Below are 26498 nucleotides of genomic sequence, written 5' to 3'. Positions count from 1 at the left end.
GCCAAATCGATGAGCTCAGTGTAAAAATTTATTTTTATTTATTTTTTTGGGAGGGGGGGGCTTCTTACTATTAACATGAACAAATAAATAGTATTTCTTGAAAAAAATCATAACTATTGTGAATTTAAGAACATGAAAAAAGGGAATTTCTACTCACTTCCTTCCTAAAAGAAAATGAAATCATCTTGAGATTCTTTTCTCACCACTCAAATTATTATGCAGATGTGCAAGTGATTCAGCATATCCATGATCGAACTAAATCAACATAGCAGTCAATCTCATTGTTTAAAAGAAGTGCAATATTACAGACTACATTTCCATTTTAAAGCTGAGCCAATTTCTCAGTAGCATTGGTTCTGTGTAAATAAACTTTCCATAATCCAAAACTGCAATTAGAGATAAACTTGGGTTATTATCTAGTTTGTTATTGTGGGTGACCTTATTTTGCATCCTCTGGATGAACAGCTCACACTAAGAGATACATTTTTACATTTACAGAAGAGGCGCTGAATATGTGCCTTGGAGTGGTCAAGTTATAAATCTTATAATATTGGCATAGAAATCTAAGCCTTGAATGTATTCTCTAATTTATACAGTTCTGATATAATAAACATAAAAACTTAATTACATAGTGTCATAGTCAGGAAAGCAAAACATTTACAACAGAAAATCTATTGTATATCTCTCTTCTGGCGATATGTAGTGTATAGCAGAGGTGTCAAACACATTTTCGACAGGGGCTACATCTGCCTTATGGTTGTATTCAAAGGGTCAATAGTAACTCTACAACTGTACTATAGTAACATTTATATCCTGTTGTAGGCAACCATATGATTGAAGGCAACATTAATAGTGTCCCCCCGCCCCATAAGTAAAATATATTACCTGCAGGGGATCACTATTACTATAATAGTGCCCCCACGGGTAATTGTCCCCCATATAGGTAATGCAATTAACTGTGGATGCGCACTATTACAGTAATAATGCCCTTACAGTGCCCTCCCACAGGTAATAGTTCCTCCCCTCCACAATTAAAAGCCCCCCTGCATAAGTAATACCATTACCTGTGAGGTGGCACTATTACTGTAATAGTGCCCTAATAGCATACCTCCAGGTAATAGTGTTCCCGCCCACATAAGAAATGCTATTACCCATTGGGGGTGGGGCACTATTACTGTAAGATCCATAATAGCACCAACCCATAGGTAATAGTGTCCATCTACAAATAAGTAATGCTATCACATGTGGAGGGTCATTTAGAGCCTTTGTGCATCTTCTACATTCCTCTATATCCTCCTCTCCGAGTTTATGATACCACTGGGAGGAAAACAGAAGATGCACTCAGGCTGTGTGAATGAGGAGGTTCCACCTGCCGCACTACTCTGTAAGTAGAATAATCTGACAGTTCAAAGAATGGTGGAAGGGGCGCCAGAAGACGTCTCTAACTCTGCTGGGGCGGCAGGGAGCCACTGGGAGAAATTTACAGGCTAAGACTTGGAGACAAACAGTAGTGGCGCTTTGCACTCACTGTATGCATCCAAACAGTTTGAGGCTGTACCAGTGGCATCCAAGTGCCTTCGGCACCCCTAGTTGATTCAATGGAGGTTCCAGTCCATTCTGTTCAAATATAAAACTTCATAGGTCCAGCTCTATAATTAATGAAAATTAATGGTGCATCGGAACCCCCATCAGAAGAGCCTCGGCCTGTACATTCGATATTACTCCTAGTTTATGGGGATAACGTCCCTCCTTAGGGAGAGACCACCTTTTCAGGTGTGTGGAGACTTATACAGTCATAGTTGCTCCACTGCAAGGGAACATGGGAAGAATATGCAAATCTGTCTCCCAAGATGTAAACAGTTTATGAACTGAAAAGTATGTGCACTGTCACCATTCCCCCATGCTCTCTACAAGGTAACACCAAGAAGTGAATTTATTCATGCATTTCTAAGAGCAACAGATGAACTAAGAAAAGTTGTTCCAGCATTGTCATATAAATGTATTTGCCAAATCTGACAAATCAGGAGAAGCAACACATTTCCTTATCCTGAAGAGTATAGATACAAGTTTACATTGTGTACCTCATGCCAAGAGCTCAAGAGCTGCTTGTTCTTAGCACTGTATATGTTAGGAGAGGTAAAATATTTTCGTACTCGCAAATTGGTATACAGAACATAATTTGATGTTATTTACGAGTTATTGGGAGACCTCTCCACTCTATGCTCTATCTTGTAGTACGGTTTGAAAACTAAAGAGACCTTATGTCTTTACAAATAACAAAGAATACAATTAACATAGAACAACAAATTATCCGTAATTTTTGTGGACTTCTGACATCATTTACCTACATTTTCTCATTGTTCATAAAGCTTTTACTGTCGAAAAAAAACCCAACTTTCCTCAATCTCTCTAAAGCACTCTTCACAAGAATCCTCTCTAGCACAGTGAATGTACAACATGCACAATATTGTCTATCTACACACAAAGTGTTCTTTGTACCATACAGTACATACTTGAACTTGAGGACTATTAAAGTATTAATAAAACTGGGCATAGACAGTAATATTTAGGGATAGCAATATATATATATATATATATATATATATATATATATATATATATATATTTTATTTTTTTTTTTAAATTACCGGTATTTACTTGAAATACTGAAAATCTCATCCTCACGCTGCAGAAAAAAGCCCATAATGCAATACGACATACAACATATGAATTTTTACTACGTTTGCCTATGGTTTTCAACTTTTGGAGTGCAAAGGCCAAAAGCTGCGTCTGGCACCTGGAAATCATGGCTATACAGTGAACATCCCTCAGTGGATTGACATGGGTAGGTTTACATTTAGGTTATGTTCACACAGAGTTTTATGAAGGTGAATTTAGCGAGTAGGGCTTTTTTTTTTTTTTCAAAGGAACACTTGTTAAAACTGACATGCCAGAGGGAATTTATCAATCCATTAATGCCAATTTTCTAGTGTGGATGGATGTTAATATGGGGCATCTTTGGTGCACAGGCCTTTCTCTGTGCCTTAATCCAGAGTTGACAATTTTTTGCAATAGTAGATCAAAGAAACCTCAGCCTGAGAAATGTTACTCAGGAAATATGTTTATCTATAGATTTACATATCACATAGATTTATTTATCTATAGATTTACATATCACATAGATTTACAGTGCATAGGAGTACACCTGATTTCTAAAGAGGCCAAAGCCAATTAATAATTTAGGCATGCTACTTGCAAGTCAGGGACCTTATAAAGATAATCAGTAAATAATGAGTATATTGATAACTGAGTGTTACCATTTCCTTTATAAAAGGGCTGTGTCCCTACATAGCATGGCCCTGTAACCACTGACTGAATATTGTCAGCAAGAACACATCTCCAACTGGAAACATCTAGTAGTCAATTTATTCATAAATTTCCAAAGTCCTAAGAAAAGATGTTCCAGAATTATATTCTGAATAATACAAGTATTTATTAAAGAGACATGTCAAGAAACTCTATACAGTCCCCAGTAATCTGGGAGGGATCTGTAGTGCTCTTCAACCTTAGTTCAATAATCAATTATTGAAATGCTAGAATAAATTGTCAGTTACCATTACAACAACAGGGAATAAGGAACTGCAACTCCGAAACATTGGTCCTATAAAAAAGTCATGGACACATCCGTGGTATTGTTATGGAAGATATTTCTAATACTAAGATGATGCAGACTTAGCTAAATGTAATATAAACATACTTAATGGGAAAAAGTAAAAAAAAAAAAAACTTCCATATTTTGTATTATTATTTTTAACGTTCTATAATATATAGAAAATTAGAATTTGGTAAAATTTACATGAGAAATAGAGAGTAGAAACAGGGGTAATAAAGAGGTCAAAGCAAAAAGGGTAATAAGTAGAGATGAGCGAACACTAAAATGTTCGAGGTTCGAAATTCGATTCGAACAGCCGCTCAATGTTCGTGTGTTCGAACGGGTTTCGAACCCCATTATAGTCTATGGGGAACAGATACTCGTTAAGGGGGAAACCCAAATCCGTGTCTGGAGGGTCACCAAGTCCACTATGACACCCCAGGAAATGATGCCAACACCTCTGGAATGACACTGGGACAGCAGGGGAAGCATGCCTGGGGGCATCTAACACACCAAAGACCCTCTATTACCCCAACATCACTGCCTAACAACTACACACTTTCCACATTCAAAAAAACCTCTATCAAAGTGGGAAAATACCTGGAAACCTTCTTTACTCCCCAAATGGATGGACACAAACCCCAATTTAAGCTCAACAAACAGTAACAACCACCCCTTTAAATCACGTTCCCCATGACAACCACAAATGGAATAGGCAATGGGAATTCCAAAAGCCCTCACCCTTAACTGTCATTTTGAGTGTGTGTGTGTGTGTGTGTGTGTGTGTGTGTGTGTGTGTGTGTGATGTGGTAAGACCTTCCAAAATTCACTTTTCTAGCCCTTAACATGAGCCCTTCCAAACAAAGTTACATGACCTTAAGCTGAGCTACCAGCAGAGATTGAGGCCCTTGGCATGAGTAGAGCCTTGCACCAGCAGTGTTTTTGGCACTTAGGGTGAGTTGAGCCTTGTACCAGCGTGTGTCCCTTAACATCAGGCGGGCCCTAAGTTCTGCGCTTTGCACAAAAGTTCCACATTAACTAGGCTGAATGGTACAAAGATTAGTAGGCCCGAGAACCAGGAACAGGTCTTGCAATGGCTGTCGGATAACGCTTAAAGCACATTGTCCACCAGCCAGTCAGCCTCTACCTCCTCTTACCCAACAGTCTTGTCCTCCTTCCACCCAAAATTCCCAATCTTCTCAGAACAATAACCCCAACTGTCCCTGCTCCCCAGAGCTGTTCTCCCTTCCTTTGACTGTACCGCAACCTGCCCCTCCATTTCGCGATTCCACGGACCTAACAGACGAGTATCTGTGTCCAGATGCTCAAACACTAGAGTCTCCTCCATTCCATCTCCGGTCGATTTGGTGGCGGATGACCAGCAACCCACCCTCATCGACGACGATGAGACGCAGTTGCTGTCAGGGCAGCCAGTTGACATGCGCATTGTGCAGGAGGAGGAGGCGAGACAGGAGTTGGAAGAGGAGGTGGTGGACGACGAGGACACCGACCCCACCTGGACAAGGCAGATGTCAAGCTGGGAAAGTAGTGTGGATGTTGAGGCAGGTGCAGCACCAAAAAGGGTAGCTAGAGGCAGAGACATGTCCAGAGGCAGAGGTCAGCTGCTTTGCCGAAGCCAGGCCAGACCCGGAATGTCCGAAGATGTTCCCTTTTGTACCCAGCCCAGAAAAACTCCCCCATCGAGGGCACGTTTCTTGAAGGTGTAGAGTTTTTTCAAGGAATGCGCCGAGGACAGATATAGTGTCGTCTACACAATTTGCCTCTCGAAATCGAGTAGGGGCCCTGAGAAGAGCAACCTGTCCACCACTTCAATGCACCGTCATTTGGAATCCAAGCAATGGAATCAGTGGCAGGCAGCAACGGCAGGACAAACGTCGCCCGCCGTTCATGCCACTGCCTCTGCTCACAGTGCTGGCGATGCACTCCAGAGGACGAGCCAGGACATCACTTCATCTGCCTCCGCCACTTTGTTGACTTCTCCCTCATCCTCCCCTGTTTCTGTCTTATCTCCTTCTCCTGCACCATCAAAGGCACCATCAGGCGCTTCTTTACAACAACCCACCATCTCTCATACATTGGAGCGCCGGCAGAAATACACCGCTAACCACCCACCCACGCAAGCCTAGAACGCCAACATCGCTAAACTGCTGGCCCAGGAGAGGTTGGCGTTCCGGCTTGTTGAAACTCCCGCCTTCCCGGACCTGATGGCAACTGTGGCACCTCACTATGCCGTCCCTAGCCGTCTCAACTTCTCCCGGTGTGGCGTCCCCGCCTTGCACCAGCACGTGTCACTCAACATCAGGTGGGCCCTTAGTTCCGCGCTTTGCTGCAAGGTCCACTTGACCACCGACACTTGGACAAGCGCCTGTGGTCAGGGATGCTGCAGTGCTTATCTTTAATGACAGGCAGGGTGAATGTGGTGGAGTCTGTTCCCCGGGTGCAAACTGGGGTGGCCTATCTCCTCTCCCAGGCCAAAATTCATGGCAGGAGTAGACTGAAACCCTACGACGCTGCAACCTCCACCACAGCTACTAGCGGCAAACGCTAAAACACTGGTGTGGGGAGACGTCAGCAGGCGGTGCTGAAGCTCATCAGCTTGGGGGACAGACAGCACAGTGCCTCCGAGGTCAGGGATGCCATCCTGGCTGAGATGGCATTTTTTTTTCCCTGCTACACCTGGGGCCTGGCATTTTTACGCCTGTGATAATGGCTGGAACCTGGTAGCGGCTCTGGAGCTTGCCAGCCTCCAACACGTTCCATGTTTGGCCCACGTCTAACCTAGTGGTGCAAAGTTTTTTAAAAACATACCCAAATGTACCGAAGCTACTGTTGAAAATGCGGCGCTTGTGCGCCCACTTTTGCAAGTGCACAGGAGTCGCTGCTAGCCTAAAAACACTCTAGCAAGGCCTACATCTGTCCAAACACAGGCTGTTGTCCGTCATTCACACACGCTGAAACCCTACAATACCATATCTTGAGCAGGGTGTGTGAGCTGCACAGACCTTTGATGGAGTTCCATCTACAAAACCCAAGGGTTCCTCAAAGTCAGCAACCAAAGTTTCTGCACCATGAGTTTCCAGGGGTGGCAGAGTTATGGCTAGGGGAAGAGGCATGGATAGGGATGATGTCTAGGGGCAAAAGCAGTGTGGATGTGGAGGCAAGCTAAGCAGGAAAAACTGGGGGTACAAGCTAAGGCATGGACTGGGGTGATGTCTAGGGGCAAAAGCAGTGTGGATGTGGAGGCAAGCTAAGCAGGAAAAACTGGGGATACAAGCTAAGGCATGGACTGGGGTGATGTCTAGGGGCAAAAGCAGTGTGGATGTGGAGGCAAGCTAAGCAGGAAAAACTGGGGGTACAAGCTAAGGCATGGACTGGGGTGATGTCTAGGGGCAAAAGCAGTGTGGATTTGGAGGCAAGCAAAGCAGGGAAAATGGTGGCTAGAGGCAAAGGGATGTCCATAGGCAGCAAGGGCAAAGATGCAAAACTCTCCCGTTTCAAGAATTTTCCTGACTTGTTTCCCCACAAAACATTCCTGGGAGGAGGGCTGAAACACCACCCTCCTCCTCCTCCGCTGTTAGATTTACCCCAGCTACGAGCTGAAAACGCTGCAACACTGGTGTGGGGAGACGTCAGCAGGCTGGGCTGAAGCTCATCAGCTTGGGAGACGGACAGCACACTGCCTCTGAGGTCAGGGATGCCATCCTGGATGAGATGGCAATTTGTTTATCCCCGCTGCCCCTGGGGCCAGGTTTTTTAGCTTGTTGGAGGGCTCTGGAGCTTGCCAGCCTCCAACACGTTCCATGCCTGGCCCACATGTTCAATGTAGTGGTGCAATGATCTTTAAAAACATACCCCAAATTAGCTGAGCTAAGGGTGAAAGTGCGGCACTTGGACACCCACTTTCCCAAGTCTACAGTACCTGGAGCTAGCCGCAATACACTCCAGCAAGGCCTACATCTGCCTGAAGCACCTACTGTTGTGCGAGGTCACCACACGCTCTAACCCTAGATACCGTATGTTCAGCAGGGTGTGTGAGCAGCAGAGACCTTTGATGGAGTACCAGCTACAAAACCCAAGGGTTCCTCAGAGTCAGCTCCCTCACTTTCTGCACCATGAGTTTCCATGGGTGGCAGACTTATGGCTAGAGGCACAGGCATGGATAGGGGTGATGTGTAGGGGCAAAAGCAGTGTGGATGTGGAGGCAAGCTAAGCAGCAAAAACTGGGGGTACAAGCAGCCGGTGACATCATCACTGACAAGCACAGCTGTCTGTCAGCTGACAGGCTGACTTTCACCAAAATGAACAGACAATGGATAGACTCATCATATACATGTCAGTTACATGACAAATTTAGTGCAATTTGCAAGTCCAAGATGGTTTGGAGATCTGCGGAGAGGAATCTCACCACCTCTTGCGGGTGCCATCATTTGGAAGGCAAGCCCTGGGCTCAGTGGGTGAGAGCAAGCGCAGGATAATCGTCGTTTGGCCTGGCGGCCACTGCCTCTTCCACTGTTGACAGGGCTGGCGCTGCAGTCCAGACCAGGAGCCAGGACACCTCCACATCTGCCTCTGACACTTTGGGGAGTTCACCCTTATCCTCACCTTTTCCTGCCATTTCTCCTTTTGCCCGCGCCATCATGCGCCTCTTCCCATCAACTCCCCATCTCCCAAGCCTTTCATTTCATGCTAAAGTACAGCGCAACCCACCCACATGCCCAAGGCTTCAACGGCCTCATCTCAAGAAATCTGGCCCAGGAGATGTTGGAATCCCGGCTGGGGGACACTCTGCCCTTTTTGGGCAGAGTGTCTACTGCGCCACCGCACTGTGCCGTCCACACCAGCACTTTCCCCCAAACATGAGGCGGTCCCTAAATTCAGCGCTTAGCCCTAAAGTTCCATGTGACCAGTTACGAATGGACAAGTGCATGCGGACAGGGACGCTACCTTTCAATTTGGGCACAGTGGTTGAATGTAGTTGAGGCGTGGACCGGGTCGCAAAATGTGGTGGCCTGACTTGTCTCCCCACACAACATTCCTGGGAGGAGGGCTGAAACACCACCCTCCTCCGCTGTTAAATTGACCCCAGCTACGAGCTGGAAACGCTGCAACACTGGTGTGGGGAGACGTCAGCGGGCCGTGCTGAAGCTCATCAGCTTGGGGGCCAGACAGCACACTGCCTACAAAGTGAGTCATGCCATCCTCGATGAGACGGCAATGTGGTTTTTGCCACTGCACCTGGGCCCAGGCATGTTGTCATGTGTGATAATGGCCGTAACCTGGGATTGGCTCTGTAGCTTGGCAGCCTGCAACATATTCCATGCCTGGGCCACGTTTTTAACTCATTGCTGCTAATCTTTTGAAAAAGGTACCCCAATGTTCCTGAGCTACTGGTGAAAGTGTGGCGCTTGTGCGGATAGTTTTTAAAGTGTATAGTTGCCGCTGCTAGCCTCTATGCACTCCTACAACGCCTGTACCTGCTGGAACAACGGCTGTTGTGCGACGTCTCCACACTGCTGGCACTAAACATATCATGTGTTGAGCAGAGTGTGTGAGCAGCACAGACCTTTGATGTAGTTCCAACTCCAAAACCCTCGGGTTCGTCAAAGTCAACTCCCTCAGTTGCTCAACCATGAGTGGCCATGGGTGGCAGACTTATGTGAAATCCCATCCCATCCATTGCACTGGACACGAAACATTAGCATGCGCTCAGCACAACTTCGGATATGGCAGATGCGTTAAGCAGGGTGCAGGGTACAACACAGACCAGGCCCGAGCACCAGGAACAGGTGTTAGAAATACTGCAGCATCTGCCATTTCCTTCCAATTTTGGGGTTTTGGACCCGCCACCGACTTGTCTGGACCTAAGTGGGGATCATGAGACACAGTTGCCATCAAGGCAAGCTGTGGTCATGTGCGGTTTGCAGTAAGGGGGCAGTGCGCAATTGGAAGAGGAGTTGGTGGATGACGAGGCCACCGACCCCACATGGACAGGGGTGATGTCTAGGGGCTAAAGCAGTGTAGATGTAGAGGGAAGCTAAATCAACAAAAAACCTGGGTAGAAGCAAAGGCATAAACTGGGGTGATGTTTAGGGGTGAAAGCAGAGTAGATGTGGAGGGAAGCTAAGCAGCAAAAACAGTGGGTAGAAGCAAAGGCATGCAAAACTCTACCCTGTTGGAAGACTTATTCCTAGGTCTGGAACACGTTAATGGCCCCCCTGGACAAATTACTGCCACTCAGGGGCCTAGTGTCACCAGGAGGGACAAGTATAGGCGCATGTTGTGGGAATACCTGGCCGACACCAGCTCTGTCCTCTCCGATCCCTCTGTGCTCTACAGCCTAAACTTATTTTCTCATCTTTTTTTCTGAACTGCACATCTCTTGCCTGCTTCCTTTGGGATCTTAGAAATGGTGGTCCACTTCCACAGATGGTAACTTCAATAGACAGTGTAACGGGAGTAGCTGAGGGATCGCTGTCTTAACCACTTTTTGGCACAAAATTAACTTCCAAAGCCAAATATGGTGCAAGTATATGATGCAAGGACACCTACACACCTATCTCTGACACATTGGGGAGTTCACCCTCATGCGCCCTTTTGGCCTGCACCATCATGCGCCTCTTCCCAGCCACTCCACATTTCCCAAGCTTTTCATTGCAGGCAGAAGTACAATACAACCCACCCCCATGCCCAAGCCTGTAACAGCCTCATCGATAAACTGCTGGCCCTGGAGATGTTGGTGTTTGTTTATGCTTCTGGAGACCCAGGCCTTCCGTCAGCAGATGGCAGCTGGGGCACCTCCCTATGCTGGGCCTAGCCGTTACTACTTCTCTTGGTGTGCTGTCTCTGCCTTGCGCCTGCATGTGTCCCATAACATCAGTCGGGCCCAGAGCTCTGCGCTTTGCTGCAAGGTCCACTTGACCACCGACACATGGACAAGCGCCTGTGGTCAGGGATGCTGCAGTGCTTATCTTTAATGACAGGCAGGGTGAATGTGGTGGAGTCTGTTCCCCGGGTGCAAACTGGGGTGGCCTATCTCCTCTCCCAGGCCAAAATTCATGGCAGGAGTAGACTGAAACCCTACGAAGCTGCAACCTCCACCCCAGCTACTAGCGGAAAACACTGTAACACTGGCATGGGGAGATGTCAGTAGGCCGTGCTGAAACTGATCAGCTTGGGGGACAGACAGCACAGTGCCTCCGAGGTCAGGGATGCCATCCTGGCTGAGATGGCATTTTTTTTTCCCTGCTACACCTGGGGCCTGGCATTTTTGCGCCTGTGATAATGGCTGGAACCTGGTAGCAGATCTGGAGCTTGCCAGACTCAAACACGGTCCACGCATGGCCCACGTTTTCCAACTTGTTGGTGCCATGTTTCTTTGAAACCTACACCATTGTGCCTGATATACAGGTCAAAGTGGGGCCATTTTCGTAAGTGAGAACTAGCCTCTGCTAGGCAGAAAACATTCAGAGCACACTCCTCTCATCTTCGCACCGTTGGCTGGCGGAGGAAGACGAGGGGGTTGGAGTGGCATCTGATGTCCCTATCCCACACGAGGCTAGAGGGTGCACTTCAGTGCATCCCATTGCTTCACCACAAATGGTGTGAAGGGGAGTGGAAAATGGAGGAAATGGAGAGTGACCCTTACAGTTGGGGCCAGCAAAGGCATGCCAAGTAACACACTGGCACACATGGCTGACTTCATCTTGGGTTGCTTTTCAACACATATTTCACATCATGAAGAACAAATAATACTGGATTTTTTCAAGCCTCGAACCCCGGTCTAGGTCTAATGTCTGTTCCTTTCTTATATTAGGGGAGAGGGAAAAAAAATTACTTCAGTGATACGTTTAGCGTACATAGACTGACTATTAATGTGTATCCCACTTAGTGTTGTTAGGGTTACACACCGTCACAACCTGGCTAAAGCTTCTATAGCTGTTAATAAAGTCAACATAACTTTACGGTATCCAAAAAGACAGCTGGTACCGACAGAGAGCAAGACAAATGTCACCCAAAGCTGTGAGCTCTGAACACCCACAGTGACTTTGGCGTCATCATCATTATAAGGGAGTGGGTGGTAATAAATAACTTGGCAGTGCCTAAAACCCAAAAAGCTTATACAACTATATTTACATTAAGATACACAAATGAAACTTTTCAGTAGCATGTCATGAGACAAGCTGATAAGCTCTTCCTTTGTGCAGTGCTATTTGAAAGTTAAACGCTGCCTTTATTTTAATTCTGGAGAAGGTGCAGACATTAGATTTAGAACATGTTGTCTTCATTGTCCAAATCCTCTATATAGGTAACGCGTTTTTCGGGCCGAGCTGTCTGGGAACGAGCTGGTGCAGCACTGACAACCTGGGTGAATATGGCAAGAGCCTGAGATGTAGGGTGAATGAATCCCCAAATTATTTGTGGAATTCCCAGTGAGACAATGGCACTGTATACCAGTATTAAAAATTGTGGGTGCACATAACCCCCATATATTCTTTGAATTCCCAGTCAGACAATGGCACTATATACCAGTATTAAAAATTGTGGGTGCACATAACCCCCATATATTCTTTGAATTCCCACTCAGACAATGGCACTGTATAGCAGTATTAAAAATTGTGGGTGCACGTAACCCCCATATATTCTTTGAATTCCCAGTCAGACAATGGCACTATATACCAGTATTAAAAATTGTGGGTGCACATAACCCCCATATATTCTTTGAATTCCCAGTCAGACAATGGCACTGTATACCAGTATTAAAAATTGTGGGTGCACATAACCCCCATATATTCTTTGAATTCCCAGTCAGACAATGGCACTGTATACCAGTATTAAAAATTGTGGGTGCACGTAACCCCCATATATTCTTTGAATTCCCAGTCAGACAATGGCACTGTATAGCAGTATTAAAAATTGTGGGTGCACGTAACCCCCATATATTCTTTGAATTCCCAGTCAGACAATGGCACTGTATACCAGTATTAAAAATTGTGGGTGCACATAACCCCCATATATTCTTTGAATTCCCAGTCAGACAATGGCACTGTATACCAGTAGTAAAAATTGTGGGTGCACATAACCCCCATATATTCTTTGAATTCCCAGTCAGACAATGGAACTGTATAGCAGTAGCAAAAATTGTGGGTGCACGTCACCCCAATATATTCTTTGAATTCCCAGTTAGACAATGGCACTGTATACCAGTAGTAAAAATTGTGGGTGCACATAACCCCCATATATTCTTTGAATTCCCAGTCAGACAATGGCACTGTATACCAGTATTAAAAATTGTGGGTGCACATAACCCCCATATATTCTTTGAATTCCCAGTCAGACAATGGCACTGTATACCAGTATTAAAAATTGTGGGTGCACATAACCCCCATATATTCTTTGAATTCCCAGTCAGACAATGGCACTGTATACCAGTATTAAAAATTGTGGGTGCACATAACCCCCATATATTCTTTGAATTCCCAGTCAGACAATGGCACTGTATACCAGTATTAAAAATTGTGGGTGCACGTAACCCCCATATATTCTTTGAATTCCCAGTCAGACAATGGCACTGTATAGCAGTATTAAAAATTGTGGGTGCACGTAACCCCCATATATTCTTTGAATTCCCAGTCAGACAATGGCACTGTATACCAGTATTAAAAATTGTGGGTGCACATAACCCCCATATATTCTTTGAATTCCCAGTCAGACAATGGCACTGTATACCAGTATTAAAAATTGTGGGTGCACGTAACCCCCATATATTCTTTGAATTCCCAGTCAGACAATGGCACTGTATACCAGTATTAAAAATTGTGGGTGCACATAACCCCCATATATTCTTTGAATTCCCAGTCAGACAATGGCACTGTATACCAGTATTAAAAATTGTGGGTGCACATAACCCCCATATATTCTTTGAATTCCCAGTCAGACAATGGCACTGTATACCAGTATTAAAAATTGTGGGTGCACGTAACCCCCATATATTCTTTGAATTCCCAGTCAGACAATGGCACTGTATAGCAGTATTAAAAATTGTGGGTGCACGTAACCCCCATATATTCTTTGAATTCCCAGTCAGACAATGGCACTGTATACCAGTATTAAAAATTGTGGGTGCACATAACCCCCATATATTCTTTGAATTCCCAGTCAGACAATGGCACTGTATACCAGTATTAAAAATTGTGGGTGCACGTAACCCCCATATATTCTTTGAATTCCCAGTCAGACAATGGCACTGTATACCAGTAGTAAAAATTGTGGGTGCACATAACCCCCATATATTCTTTGAATTCCCAGTCAGACAATGGAACTGTATAGCAGTAGCAAAAATTGTGGGTGCACGTCACCCCAATATATTCTTTGAATTCCCAGTTAGACAATGGCACTGTATACCAGTAGTAAAAATTGTGGGTGCACATAACCCCCATATATTCTTTGAATTCCCAGTCAGACAATGGCACTGTATACCAGTAGTAAAAATTGTGGGTGCACATAACCCCCATATATTCTTTGAATTCCCAGTCAGACAATGGAACTGTATAGCAGTAGCAAAAATTGTGGGTGCACGTCACCCCAATATATTCTTTGAATTCCCAGTTAGACAATGGCACTGTATACCAGTAGTAAAAATTGTGGGTGCACATAACCCCCATATATTCTTTGAATTCCCAGTCAGACAATGGCACTGTATACCAGTATTAAAAATTGTGGGTGCACATAACCCCCATATATTCTTTGAATTCCCAGTCAGACAATGGCACTGTATACCAGTATTAAAAATTGTGGGTGCACGTAACCCCCATATATTCTTTGAATTCCCAGTCAGACAATGGCACTGTATAGCAGTATTAAAAATTGTGGGTGCACGTAACCCCCATATATTCTTTGAATTCCCAGTCAGACAATGGCACTGTATACCAGTATTAAAAATTGTGGGTGCACATAACCCCCATATATTCTTTGAATTCCCAGTCAGACAATGGCACTGTATACCAGTATTAAAAATTGTGGGTGCACGTAACCCCCATATATTCTTTGAATTCCCAGTCAGACAATGGCACTGTAATACCAGTAGTAAAAATTGTGGGTGCACATAACCCCCATATATTCTTTGAATTCCCAGTCAGACAATGGAACTGTAATAGCAGTAGCAAAAATTGTGGGTGCACGTCACCCCAATATATTCTTTGAATTCCCAGTTAGACAATGGCACTGTATACCAGTAGTAAAAATTGTGGGTGCACATAACCCCCATATATTTCTTTGAATTCCCAGTCAGACAATGGCACTGTATACCAGTAGTAAAAATTGTGGGTGCACATAACCCCCATATATTCTTTGAATTCCCAGTCAGACAATGGAACTGTATAGCAGTAGCAAAAATTGTGGGTGCACGTCACCCCAATATATTCTTTGAATTCCCAGTTAGACAATGGCACTGTTATACCAGTAGTAAAAATTGTGGGTGCACATAACCCCCATATATTCTTTGAATTCCCAGTCAGACAATGGCACTGTATACCAGTATTAAAAATTGTGGGTGCACATAACCCCCATATATTCTTTGAATTCCCAGTCAGACAATGGCACTGTATACCAGTATTAAAAATTGTGGGTGCACGTAACCCCCATATATTCTTTGAATTCCCAGTCAGACAATGGCACTGTATAGCAGTATTAAAAATTGTGGGTGCACGTAACCCCCATATATTCTTTGAATTCCCAGTCAGACAATGGCACTGTATACCAGTATTAAAAATTGTGGGTGCACATAACCCCCATATATTCTTTGAATTCCCAGTCAGACAATGGCACTGTATACCAGTAGTAAAAATTGTGGGTGCACATAACCATATATTCTTTGAATTCCCAGTCAGACAATGGCACTGTATACCAGTATTAAAAATTGTGGGTGCACATAACCCCCATATATTCTTTGAATTCCCAGTGAGACAATGGAACTGTATAGCAGTAGCAAAAATTGTGGGTGCACGTCACCCCAATATATTCTTTGAATTCCCAGTTAGACAATGGCACTGTATACCAGTAGTAAAAATTGTGGGTGCACATAACCCCCATATATTCTTTGAATTCCCAGTCAGACAATGGCACTGTATACCAGTATTAAAAATTGTGGGTGCACATAACCCCCATATATTCTTTGAATTCCCAGTCAGACAATGGCACTGTATACCAGTATTAAAAATTGTGGGTGCACATAACCCCCATATATTCTTTGAATTCCCAGTGAGACAATGGAACTGTATAGCAGTAGCAAAAATTGTGGGTGCACGTCACCCCAATATATTCTTTGAATTCCCAGTTAGACAATGGCACTGTATACCAGTAGTAAAAATTGTGGGTGCACATAACCCCCATATATTCTTTGAATTCCCAGCCAGACAATGGCACTGTATACCAGTATTAAAAATTGTGGGTGCACATAACCCCCATATATTCTTTGAATTCCCAGTCAGACAATGGCACTGTATACCAGTATTAAAAATTGTGGGTGCACATAACCCCCATATATTCTTTGAATTCCCAGTCAGACAATGGCACTGTATACCAGTATTAAAAATTGTGGGTGCACGTAACCCCCATATATTCTTTGAATTCCCAGTCAGACAATGGCACTGTATAGCAGTATTAAAAATTGTGGGTGCACGTAACCCCCATATATTCTTTGAATTCCCAGTCAGACAATGGCACTGTATACCAGTATTAAAAATTGTGGGTGCACATAACCCCCATATATTCTTTGAATTCCCAGTCAGACAATGGCACTGTATACCAGTATTAAAAATTGTGGGTGCACATAACCCCCATATATTCTTTGAATTCCCAGTCAGACAATGGCACTGTATACCAGTATTAAAAATTGTGGGTGCACATAACCCCCATATATTCTTTGAATTCCCAGTGAGACAATGGAACTGTATAGCAGTAGCAAAAATTGTGGGTGCACGTCACCCCAATATATTCTTTGAATTCCCAGTCAGACAATGGCACTGTATACCAGTAGTAAAAATTGTGGGTGCACATAACCCCCATATATTCTTTGAATTCCCAGTCAGACAATGGCACTGTATAGCAGTATTAAAAATTGTGGGTGCACGTAACCCCCATATATTCTTTGAATTCCCAGTCAGACAATGGCACTATATACCAGTATTAAAAATTGTGGGTGCACATAACCCCCATATATTCTTTGAATTCCCAGTCAGACAATGGCACTGTATAGCAGTATTAAAAATTGTGGGTGCACATAACCCCCATATATTCTTTGAATTCCCAGTGAGACAATGGCACTGTATACCAGTAGCAAAAATTGTGGGTGTATATAGCCCCAATTCTATTGCTAGGGGACTTGCAGGGTATTTCTGAGGTGAAGGTGGGGGGGCACACCGTTGGAACGGGGATTTGGGGTGTATATATGGGGTATACGGGAATACACTGTCAGTGTGTTCCATTCAGGATCCTGGGAAAGCTGGGTTGCGGCGATTGAGCCCGTCAGTGCCACGTTACACTGACAAGCTTCTCCCTGGAATTGAAGTTATATGTAAGCCCAATATATTCTTTGAATTCCCAGTGAGACAATGGCACTATATGGCAGTAGCAAAAATAGTGGGTGTATATAGCCCCAATTCTATTGCTAGGGGACTTGCAGGGTATTTCTGGGGTGAAGGTGGGGGGGCACACCGTTGGAACGGGTATCGGGGGTATATATCGGGTATACGGGAATACACTGACAGTGTATTCCATTCAGGATCCTGGGAAAGCTGGGTTGCGGCGATTGAGCCCGTCAGTGCCACGTTACACTGACAAGCTTCTCCCTGGAATTTAGCTCTTATAAGAGCTGTTGGTTGTCTTCTCCTTCCTATCCTAGCCTGTCCCTGCCTACCCAGAATCTAACCCCTAGCTAACTGGACGGAAACCTCCGTCCTCGGTGAATTGCAAGCTCAGAATGACGCGAAGCTGGGCGGCGCTGTTCTTTTAAATTAGAGGTCACATGTTTTCGGCAGCCAATGGGTTTTGCCTACTTTTTTCAACGTCACCGGTGTCGTAGTTCCTGTCCCACCTACCCTGCGCTGTTATTGGAGCAAAAAAGGCGCCAGGGAAGGTGGGAGGGGAATCGAGTAATGGCGCACTTTACCACGCGGTGTTCGATTCGATTCGAACATGCCGAACAGCCTAATATCCGATCGAACATGAGTTCGATAGAACACTGTTCGCTCATCTCTAGTAATAAGGAGGATGAGTAGAAAATATAGAAAAAGGAAAGGATTATGATGAAGCTTTACTTCACAAGAGAACAAAGGGTGTGAAGTACAAAGGCATCCTGTGGGAGGAGAGTGATGAAATCCATCAATGGTTACAAGGAAGAGCCCAGAGCAGTGTGTATTGATAGACAGAAAGAAAGGGACTGTCAGGCAAGGTAAAAAAAATGGTGAAAACATTCTAAATAGAATACATAAAAGAAACGGAGATAACAAGACCAATAAAGAGAAAGAGGCACAGGGCAGGCGCACTCCACTTGTCACGTCTGACACACACAAAAACATGTCTATTTCACCAATTACTTCTTTCAGTGTTTGGATATTTCAGCTAAACCAAAATGTAATGCGAGATCTGATTCCATATAGTAAGACAATGTCACCCAGTCCTGTTCTGAATGATTTAAAAACTTTGGTTCATATTGTGTTTTTAATATTTTCTAATCCTTCCCATGGATTTAGTTTTTCATTTATCTATTTATCTATTTATCTAATATAATAACTGAAATGTGACAACTTCCCTTACTAGTACCTCCGTCATAGAGTTCACTATGTTATTTGGTTGTTGCTATAATAAAACTATTTTCATTAGACCCCCACACAGTAAAGTTTCTGGATTCCTCCAATATTTATACGTGAATATCAACACTTTTACCATAACTACGTCTTTTTATTTTCACAGCCTACTTTTGCAGAGGATTCTAGAGAATATGCCAATTCCTGTACCACAAATTCTAAAACCCCCATAAAACTGATCATGATGCATAATAACTAAATATGAACATTCTGACTATTTTTCTATGTTTAAAGTCCTTAGGGCAAAATATGATGTATATTGAGCAATTTATAAGATGTAGGGCACAGCAACATGTTCAGAACAGTATGTAACAGTAACCACATCCAAGTCCTATCTATCATAAAGGATTTACTATACAGTGCTGATACTCATAGCAAACAATCTACTACAACTCAGAATACAGCTTGTAAAATTAAAGCAGCATCCTGAATTGTCGCTATGAGTAACGCTTTTCCATTGTATAAGAATTAAAGAGGAGATGTCAAGTACTTACTCAGATAGGGGGGCTTGTAAGGCGCTCTGGTCCCGGAGAGCAGGCCGTCCAACTCCTTTCTCTCCTGTGTATTTCCTCCTCCATTTCCATTACCAACTCCTGCCAGCCCTTGTAATGCCTTCTCCTTTCCAAAGGTAGAAAAGGATCTCTCCCCTCCTGGAGGCACCTCGGGTGCTTCAAACACTTCAGTGTCCGGAACAGAGTCCATGCCGGGCACATGAAGATTGCTGCGGTAGTCTGCTGCCTGGCGGCCATCACTGGAAGGTACAAAAGAAGGCATCCAACAGCGGTCCGAATGGCCCAGAGCTTTACACTCTTCTGTACAATTGGAGAACAAGTCAGCTCCTGTAGGGTGCACATTGCAGTCAATAAAGGCATGTCCATTGCAAGTAAAGCAATTATTATGTTTGTTTGTTTTTTTTACATATATATGAATGCTTATTTTTTAAATAAGAAAATGAAACAGTTTGACACCATTGATTTAGGCCTTCATAAAAGCCTGACACTTCAGACCTCTAACAAGATGACTTGTAGTCTCAATCAATGAATGGAGATTCTAAAAGCACTTCCACTTATCTACTGATATCCATAAATAATTAGAGATGAGCGAACACTAAAATGTTCGAGGTTCGAAATTCGATTCGAACAGCCGCTCACTGTTCGAGTGTTCGAATGGGTTTCGAACCCCATTATAGTCTATGGGGAACATAAACTCGTTAAGGGGGAAACCCAAATTCGTGTCTGGAGGGTCACCAAGTCCACTATGACACCCCAGGAAATGATACCAACACCCTGGAATGACACTGGGACAGCAGGGGAAGCATGTCTGGGGGCATAAAAGTCACTTTATTTCATGGAAATCCCTGTCAGTTTGCGATTTTCGCAAGCTAACTTTTCCCCATAGAAATGCATTGGCCAGTGCTGATTGGCCAGAGTACGGAACTCGACCAATCAGCGCTGGCTCTGCTGGAGGAGGCGGAGTCTAAGATAGCTCCACACCAGTCTCCATTCAGGTCCGACCTTAGACTCCGCCTCCTCCGGCAGAGCCAGCGCTGATTGGCCGAAGGCTGGCCAATGCATTCCTATGCGAATGCAGACTTAGCAGTGCTGAGTCAGTTTTGCTCAACTACACATCTGATGCACACTCGGCACTGCTACATCAGATGTAGCAATCTGATGTAGCAGAGCCGAGGGTGCACTAGAACCCCTGTGCAAACTCAGTTCACGCTAATAGAATGCATTGGCCAGCGCTGATTGGCCAATGCATTCTATTAGCCCGATGAAGTAGAGCTGAATGTGTGTGCTAAGCACACACATTCAGCACTGCTTCATCAAGCCAATACAATGCATTAGCCAGTGCTGATTGGCCAGAGTACGGAATTCGGCCAATCAGCGCTGGCTCTGCTGGAGGAGGCGGAGTCTAAGATCGCTCCACACCAGTCTCCATTCAGGTCCGACCTTAGACTCCGCCTCCTCCGGCAGAGCCAGCGCTGATTGGCCGAAGGCTGGCCAATGCATTCCTATGCGAATGCAGACTTAGCAGTGCTGAGTCAGTTTTGCTCAACTACACATCTGATGCACACTCGGCACTGCTACATCAGATGTAGCAATCTGATGTAGCAGAGCCGAGGGTGCACTAGAACCCCTGTGCAAACTCAGTTCACGCTAATAGAATGCATTGGCCAGCGCTGATTGGCCAATGCATTCTATTAGCCCGATGAAGTAGAGCTGAATGTGTGTGCTAAGCACACACATTCAGCACTGCTTCATCAAGCCAATACAATGCATTAGCCAGTGCTGATTGGCCAGAGTACGGAATTCGGCCAATCAGCGCTGGCCAATGCATTCTATTAGCCCGATGAAGTAGAGCTGAATGTGTGTGCTAAGCACACACATTCAGCACTGCTTCATCAAGCCAATACAATGCATTAGCCAGTGCTGATTGGCCAGAGTACGGAATTCGGCCAATCAGCGCTGGCTCTGCTGGAGGAGGCGGAGTCTAAGATCGCTCCACACCAGTCTCCATTCAGGTCCGACCTTAGACTCCGCCTCCTCCGGCAGAGCCAGCGCTGATTGGCCGAAGGCTGGCCAATGCATTCCTATGCGAATGCAGACTTAGCAGTGCTGAGTCAGTTTTGCTCAACTACACATCTGATGCACACTCGGCACTGCTACATCAGATGTAGCAATCTGATGTAGCAGAGCCGAGGGTGCACTAGAACCCCTGTGCAAACTCAGTTCACACTAATAGAATGCATTGGCCAGCGCTGATTGGCCAATGCATTCTATTAGCCCGATGAAGTAGAGCTGAATGTGTGTGCTAAGCACACACATTCAGCACTGCTTCATCAAGCCAATACAATGCATTAGCCAGTGCTGATTGGCCAGAGTACGGAATTCGGCCAATCAGCGCTGGCTCTGCTGGAGGAGGCGGAGTCTAAGGTCGGACCTGAATGGAGACTGGTGTGGAGCGATCTTAGACTCCGCCTCCTCCAGCAGAGCCAGCGCTGATTGGCCGAATTCCGTACTCTGGCCAATCAGCACTGGCTAATGCATTGTATTGGCGTGATGAAGCAGTGCTGAATGTGTGTGCTTAGCACACACATTCAGCTCTACTTCATCGGGCTAATAGAATGCATTGGCCAGCGCTGATTGGCCGAATTCCGTACTCTGGCCAATCAGTGCTGGCCAATGCATTCTATTAGCTTGATGAAGCAGAGTGTGCACAAGGGTTCAAGCGCACCCTCGGCTCTGATGTAGCAGAGCCGAGGCTGCACAAGGGTTCAAGCGCACCCTCGGCTCTGATGTAGGAGAGCCGAGGGTGCACTTGAACCCTTGTGCAGCCTCGGCTCTGCTACATCAGAGCCGAGGGTGCGCTTGAACCCTTGTGCACACTCTGCTTCATCAAGCTAATAGAATGCATTGGCCAGCGCTGATTGGCCAATGTATTCTATTAGCCTGATGAAGTAGAGCTGAATGTGTGTGCTAAGCACACACATTCAGCTCTACTTCATCGGGCTAATAGAATGCATTGGCCAGCGCTGATTGGCCAGAGTACGGAACTCGACCAATCAGCGCTGGCTCTGCTGGAGGAGGCGGAGTCTAAGATCGCTCCACACCAGTCTCCATTCAGGTCCGACCTTAGACTCCGCCTCCGCCAGCAGAGCCAGCGCTGATTGGCCGAATTCCGTACTCTGGCCAATCAGCACTGGCTAATGCATTGTATTGGCTTGATGAAGCAGTGCTGAATGTGTGTGCTTAGCACACACATTCAGCTCTACTTCATCGGGCTAATAGAATGCATTGGCCAATCAGCGCTGGCCAATGCATTCTATTAGTGTGAACTGAGTTTGCACAGGGGTTCTAGTGCACCCTCGGCTCTGCTACATCAGATTGCTACATCTGATGTAGCAGTGCCGAGTGTGCATCAGATGTGTAGTTGAGCAAAACTGACTCAGCACTGCTAAGTCTGCATTCGCATAGGAATGCATTGGCCAGCCTTCGGCCAATCAGCGCTGGCTCTGCCGGAGGAGGCGGAGTCTAAGGTCGGACCTGAATGGAGACTGGTGTGGAGCGATCTTAGACTCCGCCTCCTCCAGCAGAGCCAGCGCTGATTGGTCGAGTTCCGTACTCTGGCCAATCAGCGCTGGCCAATGCATTCTATTAGCCCGATGAAGTAGAGCTGAATGTGTGTGCTTAGCACACACATTCAGCTCTACTTCATCAGGCTAATAGAATACATTGGCCAATCAGCGCTGGCCAATGCATTCTATTAGCTTGATGAAGCAGAGTGTGCACAAGGGTTCAAGCGCACCCTCGGCTCTGATGTAGCAGAGCTGAGGGTGCACAAGGGTTCAAGTGCACCCTCGGCTCTCCTACATCAGAGCCGAGGGTGCGCTTGAACCCTTGTGCAGCCTCGGCTCTGCTACATCAGAGCCGAGGGTGCGCTTGAACCCTTGTGCACACTCTGCTTCATCAAGCTAATAGAATGCATTGGCCAGCGCTGATTGGCCAGAGTACGGAATTCGGCCAATCAGCGCTGGCCAATGCATCCCTATGGGAAAAAGTTTATCTCACAAAAATCACAATTACACACCCGATAGAGCCCCAAAAAGTTATTTTTAATAACATTCCCCCCTAAATAAAGGTTATCCCTAGCTATCCCTGCCTGTACAGCTATCCCTGTCTCATAGTCACAAAGTTCACATTCTCATATGACCCGGATTTGAAATCCACTATTCGTCTAAAATGGAGGTCACCTGATTTCGGCAGCCAATGACTTTTTCCAATTTTTTTCAATGCCCCCAGTGTCGTAGTTCCTGTCCCACCTCCCCTGCGCTGTTATTGGTGCAAAAAAGGCGCCAGGGAAGGTGGGAGGGGAATCGAATTTTGGCGCACTTTACCACGTGGTGTTCGATTCGATTCGAACATGGCGAACACCCTGATATCCGATCGAACATGTGTTCGATAGAACACTGTTCGCTCATCTCTATAAATAATCAGTTTTACCCATAATCTTCAATGTGATGATTTGTTAATCTCCTGAAGGATAATGAGCTATCAGTTGGTGTGTTGAGTGTATTATAGTGCCCTTCATCGCATTCTCAATAGATCTGGTTGATAGATGAGTAAGTAGGAGTCCCAGCAACCCAATTAGCTAATTCTACAATGGCGTTTAGATCACAGGTTGGTATAATTCAAAATATAGCCTTAGCTAGTCTCGAAATTCTTTTCTTTAGTCAGTCTGAAATTACTAAGAAAGGTCAATACTACCAGCTGATTTATTCATCTCTACAGCAGAAGTCTTGTGTCCACCAGTCTGATAACATTTAATTGGGTGAACCTTGTATGAAACATCAGAAGGCATACCTAATATGTTCCATGTAGGGTTTTTACACTATGAAGGTGAAGAATTTACTGAAAGTGATAGATTTTTTTATGGATTTCCTTTACACTATAGCTCAGTATTTTGCATGAATTCTAACACAACTTCTTTCTACCATTGCTTCCAATGGAAGTGAATGGTTAGAAGACAGCACTAATGCATTTAAAGGGAGTATGTTGTGTTAAAAGTGCCTGTTATATAGCAGAAGAGGCTGAGCAGATTGATCTATAGTTTTACTAATGGTCAGTATTACCTGACATTTATTTATTTCTATCTCAGCTCATCCTGGGTATAGGAGTCCAGTGGGTGATCCTACTCAGCAAGTGGCAGACTTCTTTGTATAAGTGTGCATATAAAAATAGCTATCACTCACTTAGTAGGACAGCTCATTGGACTCCTAAACCATGAATGTAAAGAGGTTTAAAGGAATAAACAACAAATTATACGGATGTTTTTCTAACAAATCTATATATCGTTCTGTTCAACTCCTTCAGTTATTCGATACATTGCCTGCAGATTGAATTGCATTTTCAACATTACAGGCTCCCTTTATATTTATCAGTGGGAAAACTGATCGACAAAAGTCATGTTGGAAATCATGCTAAACACTAAACTATCAGTGGAAAGAAACCTATAAAAAAATTATCTTACTTTTAGCGAACACTTCACCATGATAGTGTAAAACCCAGTCTGTTCACCTCCTCCTACTCTATAAAAGGCTGTTGTAACATGATAGATTCCCTTAACCAACCTACTTTCCATCCTTCCTCCCTGTTTTCCTTCTATCCTTCCTATTTTACTCCCTCCTTCCTTTCCTACCATCCTTTCTTTCTATTTTCTTCTCATACCTCCCTGTTCCCTTCCTTCCTTCCCTATTTATATTTCCTCTTCTTTTTATCTCTATTTACCGTATATACTCGAATATAAGCCGAGACCCCTAATTTGACCACAAAAAACTGGGAGAACTTGTTGTCTCGAGTATAAGCCGGGGGGGCGGGGGGGGATGCAGCAGCTACTGGAAAATTTCAAAAAAGAAAATGGTCGGAGTGTTTGGGTGCAGTAGTTGCTGGGTGCTGTGGAAGGGGAGGGGGTGTTTTGGTTGTCTGTCTGCCCTTCCCTGAGCTTGAGGACTGTTTCCCCTACCCCCACCCACCCCACTTGGAATTCAGCCTGGCTGAATATAGGGTATCTGCAGTGCTCCTATTAACCCCTTCCCGACGGAACAGGAGCACTGCAGATACCCTATATTCAGTAGACCGGGCACTTTCAGACACAGGGATACCTAATGTGTATGTGTTTCACAGTCATTTTCTACTTTTATATGTATTCTAGGGAAAATAGTGATTTAGAACGTTTATTTACTTTATTTTTTTATTATATTTTTTAAAGCTTCTTTTTTTTCACTATTTTATGGGAGATTCTATACATTACTATTGCGGCTGGTCATAGACACCCCCCCCCCAAAAAAAAAAAAAAAAAAAATTTTTTTTTTTTTTTTGCTTGACTCGAGTATAAGCCGAGGGGGGCTTTTTCAGTACAAAAACTGTGCTGAAAAATTTGGCTTATACTCGAGTATATACTCGAGTATATTTTTTTCTACCATACTTTCTTCCTATTTTTTCTCTCATACCTCCTCCCTTCTCTATTCTTTCCCTATTTATATTTCCTCTTCTTTTAATATCTATCTTTTTTTGTACCATCCTTTCCTCCGATTTTCTTCTCATACCTCCCTGCTCCCTTCCCTATTTATATATCCTCTTGTTTTTATACCTATCTCTCTTTTCCTACCATCAATCCTTTCTTTCTATTTTCCTTCATACCTCCATGCTCCCTTCTTTCTCCATTCCTTCCCTATTTATATTTCCACTTTCTTCTACCATTTGTCCTTCTTTCTATTTTCACATTATTTGCCTCTGCATCCCATGTCTGTAGCATGCCTCCTGTAACCTCTCATACAGGCTGTGTAAGCCTCATTGTAAATGTCCATGATTAGCTGCTTTCAGTGCTCCTGTAATGTTAGATGTGGACGCTGATACTATTGACAATTCACTAGATCTCTTCCAGCAAACACATGTCTTTACCAGCTTCCGGCCTATTTTCTCCAATGTCTCCTAAACCTATTAAGACTTTCGGAGTGGCATCTGACATTTTGATTGATTTTAATCTGCCTTTCTAAGCAAGTGTGACATGACTTCCTTACTTCCTACTGAATTTTCTCTCTAGCTTCATTCACATTCATATTTGTAATGATGCCAAGGATTACTGCCACCATTAGCTATATAGTGTAGAAGTAACATATAAAACTGAGGAATGTGTTTTCCAATATATAACCTCAATTTATCACTGGTACCAAACATTTATTCGGCTGAAAGAACAGCAGTGAAAGGTTTGGAGTTTGAGGCACAGGCCTGTGATTGATTTGCACACAGACATGCACTGTGGGGTTGTTTATAATTGTACAGTAATGCTTGTGTACACAATGCCATATGTATGCTAATGTGTCTCCCCACACCAACTGTGTGCACAGAGCTCTATATAAATATTATACAAGACCTACTACAAGGGAAGAAAACCACATCTAAACC

General features: G+C 44.5%; 1 protein-coding gene across 1 annotated transcript in view; it reads right to left on the bottom strand.

The window, feature by feature from the left end:
- PCDH10 (protocadherin 10) overlaps positions 1–26498 on the bottom strand; it is a 79300-nt gene that overhangs the window by 40025 nt on the left and 12777 nt on the right. Inside the window, exon 4 of the mRNA XM_075287484.1 lies at positions 19029–19373. Within this exon, the coding sequence (XP_075143585.1) occupies positions 19029–19373 (345 nt within the window). The remainder of the gene's footprint in view (positions 1–19028; positions 19374–26498) is intronic.

Source organism: Leptodactylus fuscus, chromosome 1 (assembly GCF_031893055.1).
Source record: "Leptodactylus fuscus isolate aLepFus1 chromosome 1, aLepFus1.hap2, whole genome shotgun sequence".
Taxonomy (NCBI): domain Eukaryota; kingdom Metazoa; phylum Chordata; class Amphibia; order Anura; family Leptodactylidae; genus Leptodactylus; species Leptodactylus fuscus.
Note: the sequence above shows the minus strand (reverse complement) of the source record. Positions and strands in the feature narration are given on the sequence as shown.